The sequence below is a fragment of the Crocuta crocuta genome, unplaced genomic scaffold, assembly GCF_008692635.1.
Source record: "Crocuta crocuta isolate KB4526 unplaced genomic scaffold, BGI_CrCroc_1.0 scaffold154, whole genome shotgun sequence".
NCBI lineage: Eukaryota > Metazoa > Chordata > Mammalia > Carnivora > Hyaenidae > Crocuta > Crocuta crocuta.
This window is the reverse complement of record NW_027530545.1, coordinates 4,323,392-4,341,947: the sequence shown is the minus strand read 5'-3', so window position 1 is coordinate 4,341,947 and position 18,556 is coordinate 4,323,392. Positions and strand designations below refer to the sequence as shown.

At 35.6% G+C, this 18,556-nt stretch overlaps 1 protein-coding gene across 2 annotated transcripts; it reads left to right on the top strand.

Annotated features, from left to right (window-relative positions):
- Positions 1 to 635: 635 nt before the first annotated feature.
- TNFAIP6 (TNF alpha induced protein 6) lies at positions 636 to 16,807 on the top strand. Of its 2 annotated transcripts, XM_077767833.1 has the most exons (6): positions 636 to 779; positions 5,444 to 5,581; positions 7,279 to 7,440; positions 10,862 to 11,090; positions 13,057 to 13,097; positions 16,513 to 16,807. In XM_077767833.1, the coding sequence occupies exons 1-6, from the start codon at positions 686 to 688 to the stop codon at positions 16,680 to 16,682; spliced, it is 834 nt and encodes a 277-aa protein (XP_077623959.1). In that variant the 5' UTR covers positions 636 to 685; the 3' UTR covers positions 16,683 to 16,807. The 2 variants fall into 2 exon arrangements, with proteins under 2 accessions (XP_077623959.1, XP_077623960.1); XM_077767834.1 differs by lacking the exon at positions 5,444 to 5,581.
- The last annotated feature ends 1,749 nt before the right edge of the window (positions 16,808 to 18,556 follow it).

The following is an 18,556-nucleotide window of genomic DNA, read 5'->3' as shown; positions in this document are numbered from 1 at the left end:
GAAACTGAGCTACTTTTCTGGAAGTTGATGCATTTACCTGCTGACCACAATAATAAGCCAAGGACTGCAACAGATCCATCCCAGGACAAACACAGAGGGTAAAGAAATTCTACCTCACTGGAGATAGTTTAGGGTTTACCAGACCATGCCCACCTTTGTTTTAAATTTCTATACAAGCTTGGCAACATTTAGAGAAGATTACAGTAAACTTATCGTCAAGTTCAAGGTAAGTGTTTAACCCCAAACCCCACACTCTATAATTGACTTACTGCAATTAAGACATTCAAGGTTTTTCTTAAAATTCCTACTGAAGTTTTTTTGGTTTTGTTTTAATCACTGCTGAGTCTGCACCAAGTTACACAAACTTCCTAAGAGAAAAGCGTCTGTGACAGGCAGAATAAACGAACCACTTTCTGAGTAAATGAATTTTAAAATGTTGATGATCATTCTATATCCTTCATTTTGGTTGCCAATGCAAATGAGTCAGAGGATTTGCTCCAGACACTGAGTTAATTGTGTAACTCTACAGCAAAAAACGCCATTGGAGAGTACTTGCTGACCTCACAGTTGAAAAAAACCATTTAAACGATGTGGAAACCAGATGTTCCCGTCACATTTCAGCCTCTGCTCTGAGAACTTATCCTGAGCAGCCCCAAACAGGCTATAACTTCTCTACAACTGAGATATGATCATCTTAATTTACTTATTTGTCTTGCTGTGGGAAGAGGCTCACGGATGGGGATTCAAGAATGGAATTTTTCATAACTCCATATGGCTTGGTAAGAAACTTCACTCATGAGCTTCTTATTGGTGATGTTACTTCTTTGAATTCATGGAGAAGTGAATCAAAGCAGTAAATTTTTTTGTTCTGTTCAAGGCTGATGTTTTCAAAGAAAATGCTGAGCAAAAACAGCTATTGGAAAGCATATACCTCTTTTTAAAGAAAGCTATCCTTGCCTTCTAACTTAAAAATAGTTTTTTATAAAGTGAACTATTCCATAGAAAATAGAAGCTAATATTTATATTCCATGTGAAAATTTTAACATTTTCAAAGCAGATGTGATGGTAATAGTAGGGAAAATTTAGCAAAATAAAAACATCATTTTTTTTTTATTTTGATGCATTTTCATTCAGATTTTGTAACAGGTAATCATATCAGAAACATAACAGGTAAGTTGAATATACAATAATTTTATAAATCTTTGCTCATGTACTCTGACCTATAAGGTATATCTTGCTATTTCCAAACATCTTTTGACTAGTTGGATGCGCAGCCAGCTTATAATACAAACAAAAAAAAAAAAAGGAAAAGGCTTGTATTTCTGAATGTAGTCTCACCACTCTGATTTCTTTTGTTTGAACTATCCATGTAAATACTTTTCTACCCCTTTTGTTAGACAAGGAAAGTTTCTTTTGTTATTTTGTTTTGTTAAATGTAAGGAATGGTATGGGCCTAACTATGCATATAAATAGACAAAAAAAAAAAAAAAAAGACCAGACAGAGAAAACTCAAAATACCCTGTATAGTACTCTAAACAATGCTGTCTCATGACATAAATTAATATGGCTTTATGTTCATTACCGTGTTTCATAGTGAAAAAATTTTCAATTACTTGAGAAGAAAATTGACAAATTCTTGTATAAAATAGAGAAGTAAAGAGAAAGCAAAATTAACCTAGATCTTGGCTTTATGCTTGCTAAGCTGCACATGGACATGGAATATTTTCCCTTTCAGCATGTTTCTCTCTGGTAATAACTGCAGCCATGCGGATTTCATTAAAAAGCTCGATTTGCAATGCAGAGCCTTGCCCCCTCTTTCTTCAGCTTGAGCCAGTGAACTAGTTTCATGCTGAACGGTGCAATCCATTTGGTCAAGATGGTGTTTGGGACTTTCTCGATGAGTGAACAAGTCTCTTTGTTTATTTTCCTTGCACATCATCAAACTCAGGAAATAAACACACATTTGTTAGAAACAGAAAAAAACTGCCATAAAGCTAGTAACAATTAAATCCATATGCATAAATCTTGAAACGCTGTCAAATTCTCTAATGATCAAGTAATTTGGAGCTTTTTTTTTAAGTGATGCTGTATATTACAAAAATGTGAAACTAGACAATAGAAGTTCTGTCCTAGAGGTAGAGAGGAGCACACCCAAATGTTAACAGTATGCTGGAAATCCGAGGCTCGGGGTAATTGCAAATTGCTTCAATCTGGGACAAATTATTGACCAGTCAGCCTAACACAAATTGTTTACAGTTGGTTAGGTCAATATGGTATTAGAAACTATTTAGAGAGGGAAGAGAGTTGGGCAGGAAGGCAGGAATCTGCTAGCAACTAACCCAAACAAGGCATTTTAAACTCTTGGTGTCAGTTCCACACTAGTAAAACGAAGCAGGGGATCCTTAAGATTCTTTTGTAACTCTGATATCTTCCAGTTCCTTAAATAGTAATTAATATTCCTTAAATAGTATTTTTTAATAGTAAGGACAAGACACTTCAACTAGTTTACATAGATTATGAAAATCAAAATTGCACAGATAAGCAATTCCTTTCAACCACTGTATTGAATGTCAAAAAGAAGGACAAGTAACATTATCATGAACTCCTACTAGGATCGAGAAGTTATATTTGTGAGTTTTAATGGTCTATTTATTCCAAAACTAGCTATCATTATTCCCACTTGATAGATGGGGAAACTGAGGCTTGGGCAGTCATACACCACTTGTCCACTGAAGAACCAGGTGGACAAACCAAAGCCAACAGGCTACTATTTTCCCTTTGTAACCAAAAGAGAAACATGTTGGTTAAATAGAAATTCAGTTTTAATGAATGACTATGGATGATAAAAATCAATAAATTATTATTTCTTCTGAAAAGTAAAACTGTTAAAATTAGGACTCGGGGTGCCTGGGTGCCTGACACTCAGTGGGTTGAGTGTCTGACTTTAGCTCAAGTCATGATCTCACAGTTTGTGATTTCAAGCCCCTCGTCACTTGGCTCAGCATGGAGCCCACTTCAGATCCTCTGTCCCCCTCTCTTTGGGCCCCTCCCCTGCTAATGCAGGTTCTATCTCTCTCAAAAATGAATAAAAACATTAAAAAAATAAAAAAAATAAAATTAGGACTCATTGTACAAGGACCATCTTAGTAGTTTAAAATTCTGAATTGAGGAATACTTCCAAATGAGTGTCTGCTTAAAATTGTCAAATATTACAAGAGTTCTCAACCTGTTCATAAGGCAAAATAATAGAAGTTTGTTTCTCTTTCAGGAAAAATGTGTGATATTAATATTATTTAATGATTTTAAAATGATAGCATATTTAAATTATTATCTTATTACTAATGAGTTCTAGTACGAGAAATTTTTTTAAGTTACTGGGAGGAACACAAAATTATTTTTTAAAAACCTCTGTTCATTAATTTTTTTTCCTATAAACATCATCTTTTGATTAAGGAGTAAAATACCAAGGAAATCTTAGTTTGAGAAATGTTTGCAAACATTAAAATAATTCCTACTAATAAAGATCTCATAGTATATGTTCTCAGGGAATAGATACAATTTTGACATTTTTGATAATCTGTTATGATACATAATTAAGTTCAAAATGTACTCCTTCTCTACTAAAAGCCCTAGTACTTTTGTACTTCAAAATAAAGGTATCCCCATTGCCCACTAGTGTCCAAGTTGCCTGAGAATAGGACTTGATTCATAGAACTTAGCAAAACTCACATATATTCTCAAAATGACCAAACTGGCAACTGGAGAAAGGTCAGTTAATGAGGCTTTACCATATGAAGGACACTTGGGCAGCAGGCAACTTTCAAGCAGAGAGATAAGTTTGATGTTTCTTGTGTTCACTGCCCCAAGAGCATCAGATTGACTAAGTGTAAGTGATGGGACTTTACCATAGAATATGTAAGAGCAGGATTCCCCTGCAGTCCGGGGAAAACAGGACAGATGCCAAGCCGCATCTCCTATTAAACTGTGGGAATGTCAGCTTCAGTTTAAAGAAGAGAGTAAGCAATGACTTTCCTAACACTAGATTAGTGTTAGCTTGTGTCGTGCTGCACGCCAAGGAATATGTGTTTTCATTGGAAATGATCCCTTTCTTTTTTTAAGTTTATTTATTTATTTTTGAGAGAGAGAGAAAACATGAATGGGGGAGGGACAGAGAGAGAGGGAGAGGGAGAATCCCAAGCAGGCTCCCTGCTGTCAGCGCAGAGCCTGATGCTGGGCTTAGTCTCACAAATCATAAGATCATAACCTGAGCCTAAATCAAGAGTCAGTTGCTTAATGGATTGAGCCACCCAATGCCCCCCTCATTGGAAATGATCTTAATGGTGGCTGATTGTACAGGTCAGGGTACAAAGACTTAACTATAATCTGATAGTCTACACAGAACTATTAGAACTAATGTTATGATTATTGTCCTGGAAATATTTTCTCATTGTTTCTATGGCAAAATGCACTCCAAACTCAAAACAATTTAAACAGTGATCTACTGGAAGACAATCATTTATGACTTAGTCCCTAAAATATGTTGGGAACAACATGTGAACTAAAAAACACAAACCGGGGGCGCCTGGGTGGCTTAGTCGGTTAAGCGTCCGACTTTCGCTCAGGTCATGATCTCACGGTTCGTGGGTTCGAGCCCCGCGTCGGGCTCTGTGCTGACTGCCAGCTCGGAGCCTGGAGCCTGTTTCAGTCTGAGACTCCCTCTCTCTCTGACCCTCCCCTGCTCACGCTGTCTCTCTCTCTCTCTCCTAGAAATAAATAAAAATAAAAAAAAAATTATTAAAAAACACAAACCGGATAAAAGAACACACCAACTGGTTGTTTGGTGTGCCCAGTTTCTTCTCTGCTGTGTTTGAATCTATTTTTTTCCGTCATGCAATATTTATTTGCTTTGGATTCCTTCAAACCTTTCCTTAGTTTTTGATTTGTTTACTAAATTCTCAATTATGTTGCATTAGTCATTTGCTTCAAATAGATATTTTAGATTATTCTCCTCAATCGTTGTGATCCTGCATAATGGATCCATTTTCATTTTATTTTTGCCTTCACCTCCTTTCCCCCTATTGTTTACCTTTCTGATTTTTTATTTAACTTAAAACAAAGCTTGAAAAAGTCAAAACTCCCTCACCTTTTGCTAGTATAGAAATACAATGTTGTATTACAGCTTTCCTTCAGGCTATCAGTTCAGAAACATAATTTAGCCTCAAGTTTCTGTCTCTGTCCTGAAATTTCCCTAAAATTCCCCTCATTCTAATTTTTTTTCCCCAAAGCTTTCTAACAATGAAAACTTAGCCACCCAAGGCCACTGATCCAGGAAACACTTTGGCAGGAACAATAGCTGATGTAACCTTCTAGATGAGACCACAAAATTTCCTTTGTTTCACAAGAATGGATCATAGCGCATTCATGGCCTTTTGTGAATTCACAGAGCAAGCAGCAGGTGTATACCACAGAGAAGCACGGTCTGGCAAATACAAGCTCACCTACGCAGAAGCCAAGGCGGTGTGTGAATATGAAGGTGGCCAGCTTGCCACCTACAAGCAGCTAGAGGCAGCCAGAAAAATTGGTAATTGATTTAACAATGTTATTTCTTCTTTTTCACCTTTGGGGGGGAATCCCACCTTTCTGGAACCCCTTCATAAGATTGCTCTCTCCAGTCCTTCTGATAGTTTCTCTAAAGCCCTATGACATCTCTGCTGTCTGGCTTCTCCCATCTTGTCTCCTTGAGCTAGTGGAAAGTTCTTAGTACTAGCAGCTTATTTGGGGTCACAAGCCATTGGGAGCTGATATAATAAAAGCCAAAGGAAAACAAAGATATCACTATGTCAACATCATTTCAATTCCTCATTAATTTTAATGCCACTTCTATTTATTTTTATAACAGTCTGTCTCTTCTTAAAGTCCAAGTGTGGGTTTCCTCAGCTGTTAAATGTTACTATGTTGAGTTTTACAAAGAAATTTGCTTAGTAGAAGAAATATTGAATTTAGTGGCTTTTTTTCCCCAATTTTTAAAAGTTAAGTGAGATAATACATTTGTACTTTAGGATCAAAAGGAAGATAAGCAGGTTGTAAGATGACAGAAAAAAGAAACTGAGAAGATGATGTCAGGAGACTCGGTGTAAACCCAGTGATTAACTAATGCTAGTTGCTTCTTTGAAAAAAAAATGCACCACAACCATCTTTCCTGGACAAATAGGAAAATCCAAAAGGCAATCCCCATTCAGAGCTTTCTTCTCCATGGAAGAAATCCCTTTGCTGGAAGAAAAATACCTGGCAAAGCTTATGCTATTATTACATATTACTCAGGATAAAAATAAAGATGTTCTCTAAAGTCCCAAAAGTCTCTCCAGCAGATTGCTCTGTGTAGACCCATAGGGCTGTGTGTAACACAGCAACAGAAAGATGCATACAAAGGCCAGAGCCTTTACTGACCCTGGACCTCTAATAAAACTGCTCTTGGATGGCAGTGGCAAATATTTAAACAGCCTCTGTATCTGAGCAAGGAAAATGGGGCTGTGGGTTTGTTCGAAATTTATAAGCACTTTTAGCCCTATTGAGATTTGCAAAAATATTAGCAAATGTTAATTGATTCTAAAATAGAAATTAATTAAATTATCATTAGAAAAAAAAGATTCCCAGGATTGATGGGTAATTTCAGAAATTACTTCATGCCACTAGATAGGTCATTTGTGAAAAGAAGCCAGCTCTGAACATGGATTGTTCTCATATTCATGGTATTATGATATCCAGTCCACCTGCCTCTTTTTTCCTCTTAATTTTTGTTAAGTTTATTTAGTTTGAGAGAGAGACAGAGAACAAGCAGAGAAGGGGCAGAAAGAGAGGGAGACACAGAATCCCAAGCAGGCTCTGCTCTGTCAGCACGAAGCCCAATGTGGGGCTCAAATTCACAAACCATGAGATCATGACCTGACCTGAAACCTAGAGTCAGACACTTAACAAATGAAGCCACCCAGGTGACCCTCCTCTTGGTTTTTCAAATAAAATGTCATTTTCTAGTACATGTCAGATGTTATATTTTATATGTATTTAAACTGTATTTTATTTTTTAAGAAAATAAGAAAGGAAGGAAGGAAGGAAGCAGGGAAGGAAAGAAGGAAGGAAGGAAGGAAGGAAGGAAACAGTTTTTCTCCTTTTCCATAACTGGATTTGGGCAGTTGAGAAGGGGCCATTTTTGTTAAGCTGACCCTCACTCAGCTGAGGGACTTTACCATTTAGGTCTATAAGCTTTTCCTTCTCTTGCAGGATTTCATGTCTGTGCCGCTGGGTGGATGGCCAAGGGCAGAGTTGGATACCCCATTGTGAAACCAGGGCCCAACTGTGGATTTGGAAAAACTGGTATTATCGATTACGGAGTCCGTCTTAATAGGAGTGAAAGATGGGATGCCTATTGCTACAACCCACATGGTATGGTAAAAATAATAATTTTATACTTTGCAAAACCAGTTGACACAATAACAACAAGAGAAATTATTTTTAAAAAAATGGCTCCTTCTTTCAGAGATAAATCAACTTACTGATGATAATTATTAATAATAACAACCATTCAGGGGCGCCTGGGTGGCTCGAGAGTTATGCGTCCGCTGTCAGCTCAGGTCATGATCCACATTGGGCTGTCTGCTGGCAGTGCAGAGTCTGCTTAGGGTCCTGTCTCCCCACTCTCTGCCCCTCCCCCATTTGCACTCTCTCTTTCTCAAAAATAAACATTTAAAAAAAAAAATAACAACCATTCACAGAATGCTTATGCCATCCCAGACACTGACTCATGCTCCTTCCTCATCTACACTGTCCCAGAATACAACAATTGTGCAAGGAGCTACCGTTATACCCATTTTAGAAATCAGGAAATTGAAAGTCTAATAACTGACCCCAATTCAGACATCTAATAATTAACAGGCATGTAGGATCACAGACTCAGGCCTTTTCTATGCTACATCTTTTTCTATTCCCAACCACAAAGGGGAGTAGGGGGGAATCATGGTTAATTAGCTAACACAACAAAGTGATACTACAAATGTTACCTGTTCAAAATTACCTCTTTGATAGAATGGGAAAAAAAGACAAAATAAACTCTTCCCCTAATTTCTTTTTGTACATAAATTCTTAAACTACCAAACTAAGCAACTCTCACTCTGTGATTTGTTTTCACAATTATATGCTGTATATACTAGTTATCATTATATAGTATGTTTTTATTCATATTTTTTTCCATGGTTGACTGTGGCTAGGAAAATTTTAAAGAGAAAATTCATTCAACATAATGACTCGAAAGAGTTATTCTTTATTCATGTTCTTGGAGAAAAAAATAGATTATTCTTTTTGGATATATTCTCCCCAGGATGATACTACAAAGAATTATAACGTGTTACCAAGTCTTTCTCACATTTATAATCACAAAGGTATTGCCTTATTTGGATCTATCTTATAAGAAAGTCCCTATAGTGAAGTTATAGTGAGTTATAATGAAGTTCTAACATATTATTATAGAATTTATTATTTAATCATATTAACCATTGGAAAATGGTTTCTCATGTTTGTAACTAATCTTTATTTCAAAATAATGTATATTCTAAGTAGAAAAGAATTTTGCCTAGAGCCATCATCCATTCATTTCCACTCGAGACAAAATATGAATAAATACTTACAGTGCATTTCTGTAGGACTATAATTTTTAAATCACTTTCACATACATTAAACCTATGTTATATTCAGTTCTATATTTAGGCATTATTCATAGTTCATATATCTTCTTTTCCTCCCTGTTCCTCTCTTCCTTTTTCTTCAATATATTTATAAAAGCAACTTTCTGCTTACTCTTAACAGTAACTTCTATTTCCAAGTATATTCCCTGATTCCTCCTTTGCTTGATAAACTTTAGGATCTCTGAGCATCTATTCAATCATTTCCATAGGTCAAGATCTAGGGGAGATAAAGAAGAGCTAATGGGGGGTGCCTGGGCAGCTCAGTTGGTTAAACATCCGACTTCAGCACGGGTCATGATCTCATGGATCGTGGGTTTGAGCCCTGCATTGGGCTCTGTGTTGACATCTCACGGCCTGGAGCCTGCTTCAGATTCTGTATCTCTCTGTCTCTCTCCCACTCATACTCTGTCTCTCTTTTAAGAATACATAAAACATAAGAGAGAGAGAAGTGCTAATGGGAAGGTTCTTATAGAATTCTCTTGCCCTTTTATAAGCGCCACCTTAACTTACAAATTTTTATAAATTGCTTTTGTTTCTCATAGACTCTGGGAATATTAGTACAGAATCCTGAGAGACTTGTTCTTACTCAATTCTCAGCTTATTTTTGGATTCAGTGACTTGCTGATTTTTTAGGATGTGGTGAGCCTGAAGGGGCATAGGGACCACCTGAACTAGCAGTGGGAGAAGAACAGTTCACTGAAAAATAATTGGAATGAAAAAATCATAACAGCATCACAAAAATAAAGCAACATTATCAATTAATCAATAGAGAGCTGAATAGAACTAAATAGACAAATTTTTCAATATTTGAATTGTTTCCTAATCTAACTGTAGAGACAACAAAGATAGGACAATATGGGACAGAGCAAATTACTCCAAAAGCTGGCACTGCACATGCTCATGCACACATATAAACTATGTGTTATATAATATGTAATAATACAATAGGAACCGCTTACATTTTACGTAACACCCTTAAGTTATCTTCCATGTTACTATCCTAAGAATTATCCTAAGAGGTAGGTAATAGGAGAGGCATGATTATATTTACTTTACCAATGAAGAAACTGAAGTATCCCGTGGTCACAGAGCTCAGACTAGATCTCTGACCTTCTTTCTTTTGTCATTCTGTATTTCTAAGATTTTTGGGAGCCTTTAGGGAGATAAGCTTCCTTAACTTCTATAGTACTAAGGATTCTAACCCAATTTTTTAAAAAAAAATAGTTGTTTTTTTAAAGGATAACATTCGTGGAAAAAGCCTCTAAGTGATACAATGAAAGATATTCAAATGTTCCTCACAGTCACCACCATCACCTCCACTCATGTTTCTTTTGAGTTTCCAGATTGTACTTTTTTTCAGGACACAAGACACTTATCTGATCTGAAATTTAAATTAAACACGGCCTTTCATACCTTTCCTTCAAGGTCACCCTGTAAAATCACTGGCAGAGGTTGTTGGTTTGTTGGTTTGTTCTCATACCAGGTTATAAGGCATGACAGAAATACAGAAAATGATAAATTACTTGAAAAATAACGAACATGAATATCTCCACCAAATCCTCAAATATGAGGATTAAGATGTTAGTTTAAAGCCAGTAAAAGGAGTATAGGATGATTATAAATTATTCTTTTTAACTAAATTACAGTGACCTCCAAGGTCCCTTGTGATCCTGAAATTCTATATTGATTTTCCAGACAGAGTTTATTGGACTCATTATTCTAAATGTTCAAAAGCCTTGAAGACACACTGTTGACACCACAGGACAAAATTCCAGCCACCTTGATTAGGCTGTTGGTAACAGGGGGATATGTACTCATCAAAATATATACACATGAGACTTGTACATTCTAAGCTGAAAAGATAAAAAGGGAAAAAAGTAAACAGGAGCACAATTAATTAAATTGCTGTTTTTTCGTGTTTTACTTTTTTAAAAAATTCCATGTATATTCATTTGAGAAAATTTAGCAATGAATAATGAAAAAATTCATTTATTCTTTAATAAGTATATATATTTAATATTTCATTAAAGGAAATAAATAGGCACTAAGAAGTGCATATCAGTTTAAAACAAAGATAATATTTCTTCTAATTCTTTCTTTCTTTCTTTCTCTTTCATCCATTACAGCAAAAGAGTGTGGTGGTGTCTTTACAGAATCAAAGCGAATTTTTAAATCTCCAGGCTTCCCAAATGAGTACGATGATAACCAGGTCTGCTACTGGCACATTAGACTCAAGTATGGTCAGCGTATTCACCTGAGCTTTTTGGACTTTGACCTTGAAGATGACCCAGCTTGCTTGGCTGACTATGTTGAAATATATGACAGTTACGATGATGTCCATGGCTTCGTGGGAAGGTACGTGTTTCCCCATATAAAAAGCTAAAAATACATCCAATATTTTGTTTGATGGTTCTTTAATTTTCTTTACCTGTTCCCACAGTTATTGATTTTCCAGTATTTATACTTCTCTGCAACACTATATTCTTTAAAAAAAAAAATTGTGCTTTATTTTTTTAAGTTTATATGTCTTTAGAGAGAGAGACAGAGGGAACACACACGTGGGATTGCAAGAGCCAAGGAGGGGCAGAGAGAGAGAGAGAGAGAGAGAGAGAAAGAATCCCAAGTAGGCTCCACAGAGCCAGATGAGGAGCTTGAACTCACAAAACATGAGACCATGACCTGAGCCAAAATTCAGAGTCAAACGTTTAACTGACTGAGCCACTGAGGCACCTCAACACCATAACCTTTTTTAGCAAAGACTTTTCTTAGCATGTTATGCCAGTCAGCTGCTACATGTTCATATTTTTAAAATAGTGATAGCTACCTTTTGATTACTGTTTAGTAATTAGCAGTAAGAATTATATAGTCTATCTAAAAAGACCTCAAGATTTAATTAACAACAGGAGGAAGAAGACACTTGTGAATTGAGAAAGTTTCAAAGTATTCTAATTTCTATCAACCTCCTAAAAATAATTATAAATCCAGTAATTATTGCCTTTCTTCTGTGTACAAAGTATTGTGCTAAACATTATGAATGTAAGAATAAGCAAAGTATAGCCCCTTCTGTCATACAATTTACCTAAACATACAATGAAGATCTTCTTTAAAATAGCTTTCTTTGCCTTAAAACACGTGCTCCTTTCCTCAGTATTTCTCCCTTGGTGTTTCAAGGGAAACAATATTTGCTGGGACACAATATTTCTGTGTTCCCATCCTAAATCTTCAATATAGTTTAAACTTTGAATGTCTCTCAAAATATTACAAATCAAAAAGTATATAAGTATGTGTTTTATAGCCCCACTTAATAATGTATATCTTACTATCCATTATCAATAGACTTTCAGTAATCAATTTTCTATTATCCATGACAGTAATTTAATGAAAGAAAATGGTAGCAGGGACAATTAAAAATGACAGACACAGTAGTTTGCTGTGACTGTGAAATGTGTAATGTAAATGCAAAGAAAAATCAAGCATTTCTTGCATAAATGAACAACAATTTTTAGAGGGAAATTGTTTTGTTTTGTTTTGTTTTGCTCTTTGGCCGACAGACTACTGTAACAGAAAAAATTCAAATAGTTTTTAACAAACAGGTTGGAGAAGATATGAAGCAGGGCTGGAGAAATTATGAGCTAAGTACTTATTGAAAGAATGGACATCCTACCTTGAGAATCAAGATGATATTTTTATTTTAAACCTAGTTTCAGAAATCAATTACAGCTCTAGATATAATCACATATTATTTTTAAAGGATTTTCAATAGACTGATTTGTTATTTATTGGATTTATATTATGTCATAAATCCTTCCCTTTAATATAATGTGTAAGGGAGTTCCTTTCAACTCATGATTCAGATAAAAATCAATCCCTCTTACAAGGTCCAACATAATTTTCCACACTTAAATTAGTCTACTCTAAAATTCAGAATATTAATACTATCAGCCATACACCTATTCCTCTTTAACTGAGAAGAAAGCTTTACGGGATTAATCGGGAACAAATTTAAAAATTTTTCAAATATGTTCAAATTGTCGACTGCACAAATAGTTTTACAAGTACACAGAGTAGAAATGCCACATGTCCTTTTTTTTAAGAATCTCATTAATACTGTGAGGTTATTTTAAACAACAAACTTTGTTTTTACTCCTCTTCTCTCTTATAAATTCAAGTTTTAAAAAACCAAAACAATAAAAAATATAAAATAATAGGAAAATGAGCTTATTTAGGGAAAATGAAGGCCTCTAATTATAGGTGAGAGCCACTTGTAATAGCTGTGTAATATTCTTTTGTGTGACTTCTCTTTTTTTAAATTCCCTTTCAGATACTGTGGAGATGAGCTTCCAGAAGACATCATTAGTACAGGTAATGGCTCAAAATTGAGGTGTAGGATTATGTTTTCCCACAGTGTCTCAGAAAGTGAAGAACTTCATAGTTACTACTATTTTCTTTCAAAAGTTGAAAGAACAATTGGAGCGGAAGTAGCCTGCTAGCTTGTAAAATGCATAGTTTATTTCTTCTTAAAGACTTCTACTGGGGCGCCTGGGTGGCTCAGTCGGTTAAGTGTCCAACTTTGGCTCAGGTCATGATCTCGCAGTTTGTGGGTTCGAGCCCTGCGTCGGGCTCTGTGCTGACAGCTCAGAGCCTGGAGCCTGCTTTGGATTCTGTGTCTCCCTCTCTCTCTATCCCTCCCCTGCTCACTCTCTGTCTCAAAAATTAATACACATTTTAAAAAATTAGAAAAAACAGACTTATGCCACCTCCTAACACTAAAAATGTGTAGACTCATCATGTGCAGGAACACAGTCAGAGATGGTCTTGGAAATCCCTGAATGATGCAGTAGTTTATGATTTCCATAAAATCTGGTAATAATAGACCAAAATTTTTCATCAACAAAGGATTGAAAAGTATTCTCAAAAGCATTAAAGCTGTTAAAAAATACTTCCAGTAAAAAAAATTTTGTGCCATACTTACTGCATTTTTATCATAGTACAGCATTCTCCAGAGTGTTATAAAGAACGTAGTTCTAGGAAACATTTTTAATACGTGTTGAATGAGAAAAGAACTCTCAGGTCAAGTAAATTTGGGAAACATTGGGTTAAACAATGTTAAACAAGTCTCTTTAATGGAAGATGTCAGAGAGCTTTTAATATGCTAATTATGTAAAGTACATGTCAAAAGGCGAGCTCTGGTAGGCAATGGGCTCCAAACCTTTTTAACTACTGCAGATGATTCTGTACTTTGTTCCATGCAATCCGCCTCAAGCAATGAGCTTGTAGTCCTATATATTTAGTTCAATAAGCAAATTCCACTGTCATTGCCCCAAACTGCTATTTTCTAGCTAAGAACCTTTACTTCCTTAGATGTTTTTACTTTTTTCTTGTTATTTCCATCCCCAGCAGTAGTAGTTGGCATTCTTACTTGCTCTATTTTTCCTCCAAGTTACAAAATTATCACAATGTTTCTGCAACTAAAAACAACAAAATACATCGAATTACAATTTCTAAGTAGTCCTTAAGCTCAGACACCGCTAGCTAAATTATTCCCACACCCTAGCCTGGAGGTGCATGAAATTCTTATTTATGCATCATTCTTACAAAAGATGGAACTTCGTATTCCATTCTTGAATGATTAATGCTTAAATGTTATTCATTCATTCTCTATGTCACAATTTCCCTAGTAAGGGCAACTTATTAAATTATTTATATCATTCTTTTCTTGAGATAATATTTTACGTTAACAGAAAGTTAAAAGGAAGACGTGATCTGTAGGAGGTAGTTGGGGGATGAGAATCCTATTGAAGAAGGAAAAAAAGAAACAGGGAGAGTCAACTGCCTGAAACTTGACATTTTTCTTGTTTTGTCTAAAACAGACTACACTTACTGCAAACATAAACAAATCAGTGTCTTTCTAGCACAATTGCAAGAAACTAAAAAGCAACAACATAAAATTTATGGTTCAAAGAGAAACAAATGAACACACAGAAGAAAACAGTGTTTTAACAGCCAAAGATTTAGCAAAACAGCAAGAGGGGGGAAATTGCTAACAAGTAATAGAAAAACACTTAAAATACATTTGAAGTATAATCCTATCAGTCAAGTATAATGCTGTTAACAGTTGATCTAGTTTCCTTTTATTAAAAAAATTTTTTTCATGTTTATTTATTTTTGAGAGAGACAGAGTGCGAACAGGAGAGGGTTAGAGAGAGACAGGGAGACATAGAATCTGAAGCAGGCTCCTGGCTCTGAGCTGGCAGCACAGAGCCCCATGCAGGGTTAGAACACACAAACCTTGTGATCATGGCCTGAGCTAAAGTCAGACACTTAACGACTGAGCCACCCAGGCGGCCCTAGTTTTCTTCTTAAATATGTCCTCGTTCACTCCAGAATATTTATATTAAAAAAAAAAAAAGAATGAACTAAGAACTAGCCATAAACTATATCCCTTTAATAAAAGGTATATAGAGTAAGAGTATACCCACTCTTCTCATCTGTCTCCACCCAAGAAAGGCATTGGATAACTGTGTAGTGGCCATCCTTTCAGGTGTTTTCCTGTATTATGTAAACATTATATACACACATACCATGGAAGTATTTCCAAGTCAGCATATAATATGTAGATCATTCAAATTCGTTTTAATGACTGCCTAGTAGGTAACTGTATGGATGTACTGTATATAATTTGTCATGTACCAATATTTAACATCCTACAGATGGTTGTTTCTTTTTTTTTTTTTTCTTACACTATTTAATGTTTCACTGGATATTTTTAAACCTCTACTTAGTGGTGCTATTTTTTTTTTAAAGAGAGATTCCTAGAAGTGAAACTTTGGGGTCACAAGTGATTTCATTTTAAATGTTGATAGACGCTGCCAAGCTGGCACTAGTTGCCAATTTGTATATCAACTAGTTGAGTAATCTGTAAAATGTGTTTTGTTTGTTTGTTTTTAATTTAGGCAACTCTTCCAAGTCTGAGAAAAGTGTAGTGGATCAGAGCATGAACTGACCAAAGCAGAGACTGCCTGGGTTCAAACCTGGTTCTGCCACATTGACTTTGTAGCTTTGGGCAACTCAGGCTCTCTGTGCCTCGATTTCACCTAAAATTTTAATATCCACTTCATGATGTGGTGGAGAATAAATGAGTTAATAGATGAAAGGCACTTAAAGCTGTGCTTGGCAAACATTAGAATTCAATTTATGTGAGTTTTTTCCTGGAATGAATTCTGGATTTTTGATATGGATGAAGAAGGCCTTTACCTCCTGAAAAAAAAATATATATATATATACCTATATTTTATTTTATGTAATAAATTTTCCCTTTTAGCACATTTTGGTCTTTAATGCAGGTAAAACGTATTTAGGTACTCTATGTAAAGTAGGGAGTTAGCCTTGTGGGTTTGTTTCTTACAATTGGAAAGCTTGTTACCTTAACATCATTTATAAATAATCCATCCATACCTCACTGGTTTAAACTGCCTGCCATTCTTCTGTAATTCAGTGGATGTTCCTTCTATAAAGAATACTTTTTAAAACAGAATAGACAAAATTTCCCGTAGGACAGATTGAAAGGCCAGAAGAGCAGATAGGGAAGTAGCCCACCCTGCTATACTTGACAATGGAAGGAAATACAGATTCCACAGCTTCAGAATCCAGCTCTGAATCCTGGGAGTCTGGTTCATGAATTTTTATATTCTCCTATAAGAATGATGAGTCCTTGGACTGTCAGCCAAATCAAAGTAGAGTAACATCTTTGTTCTTTTGCGCTCCCCCGTCTCCCCAGGAAATGTCATGACCTTGAAGTTTCTAAGTGACGCCTCAGTGACAGCAGGAGGTTTCCAAATCAAGTACGTTGCTGTCGATCCTCTATCCAAATCCAGTCAAGGAAAAAACACAAGTACTATTTCTACTGGAAATAAAAACCTTTTAGCTGGAAGATTTAGCCATTTATAAAACAAATAAGGACATTCAAGTGTTGATGTTTGTATCTTTTGGAACCCCTTTGATCTCACTTTCACATTATTAGTAGTAGCATTTATTTATTATTTTTCTAAATGTGAAAGGCAATACCTGGTAATTTGGGGAAAATTGGAAAATACAGAAAACTTTAAATGAAAAAATAAAATATCTTATAATCCCACTACATAAAAATAACAAGTATTAATGTTTGTATATTTTTCTTTTAATTATTTTTCAATTTGTGGTATATGTATATATGTATCTATATGTATTTGTAATTGAAATTTTGGAATCCTGCTCCATGTACAGTTTTTATATCTTAGTTTTTTTTAACCTTGAGCTCTATAGCTAAAGCATTTTCTCATATCATTGATTATTCTGCAAAAACGTAATTTTGAACCTCTGTAAAATAATCCATGGCGTGATTATTCCATACTTTATTTAAGCCTGTCTCCTTTGCGGGAATTTTAAGTTGCTTTCATAAATACTGCTGCAATAAATTTCCTTGAACATGTTTATTTATACAGCTCTCCACTTATTGGGGAGAGGGTACTAGAAGTAGAATTACTGGCTCAGATATTAATTAAAATAGAATTTTCTTCAGGTCCCTGGCTGGCTCAGTTGGTAAAGCATATGACTCATGCTCTTGGGGTTATGAGTTTGAGACCCATGCTGAGGGTGGAGTTTACTTTAAAAAAAATTAAATAAATGTACAGCTTTAAAAAATAGAATTTTCTTTTTTATAAGCAAAAGTGACATATCATTATGGTTTGAATTTGCAGTGAGATTGATGGTTGGTTTATATATTTTTTATCAATTTTGTTTCTTTTTTGAATTTTTCATCTTTCATCCATTGTTTCACTTTTATTGATTTATAAGAAATCATTATATATCAGATATATAATTTCATGTCTCTCCTATATGTTGCAATTTAATTTTGTGTGAAGTTTGACTTATATGTTTTAATGTATTAAAGTTTAAATTTTATTTGCTATCATACTGATCTTGCTGTAGTCTCTCGTCTTTATGTTTAGAATGAATATTGCCATTACGAGTTTATATATTTACTCATTAACATTTTATTCTTGTTGCTTTATGGCTTTGCTGTTTTAGAAGGAAAAAGTCACAGCTGTTACCCTTTATACGAAAGGTAATAGTTACCATCCAATTAAACTCAACAGAAATGTATGTGCCTGGCATTGTTCTGGACACTTGGGAAACACTCAAGAACCAAATGAACAAAAATCCCCAGGTTTGGGGAGTTATGTTCTGGTGAGAGAAGAGAGACAATAATTAAACATGATAAATTGGTAGGGGTGTTACAGCAAATAGTTGGTGCCCAGGAAGAGACTCGGGGAATAGGGGAAAAAAACTATTTATTGCCCAACGATGCTGGCCCAGCAGAGTCACTTCCAAAGGCTGAGCCCCAAACCTTGGTATCGGCCTTCTTTTATGTTGGGACGGTAGGGGATTGAGAAGCAAAAGAAAGAGGGGAGGGGGCACTTATCAGTGGTGCTATCAGGGGAGCTGGTGGACACAGAAGCAAGATTACAGAAGCCAAAAGCATGCAGGGGAGTATCCAGCCGCGAACATCTGACTGGCCCCTTTTATCTTGTTTGTACTAGCTTTTCTTCTCAGGAGTACCTGGGTGACTCGGTTGGTTGGGTGTCTTACTCCTGATTTTGGCTCAGTTCAGGATCTTGAAGTTCATGAGTTAGAACCCTGGGTTGGGCTTCATGCTAACTGTGCTGGGCCTGCTTAGGATCCTCTCATTCCCCTTGTCTCTGCCCCTCCCCTACTCTTGCATATGAGTGCACTCATGTGTGCATGCTCTCTCTCTCTCTCTCCTAGAAATAAATAAAACATTA

Excerpts from the sequence above, each read along its gene's own strand:
- TNFAIP6 (XM_077767833.1), top strand. The coding sequence starts at position 686 with ATGATCATCTTAATTTACTTATTTGTCTTGCTGTGGGAAGAGGCTCAC. Across the intron at positions 780-5,443 it reads TCATAACTCCATATGGCTTG|AGCAAGCAGCAGGTGTATAC; the intron begins GTAAGAAACTTC and ends GTGAATTCACAG. Across the intron at positions 7,441-10,861 it reads CTATTGCTACAACCCACATG|CAAAAGAGTGTGGTGGTGTC; the intron begins GTATGGTAAAAA and ends CATCCATTACAG.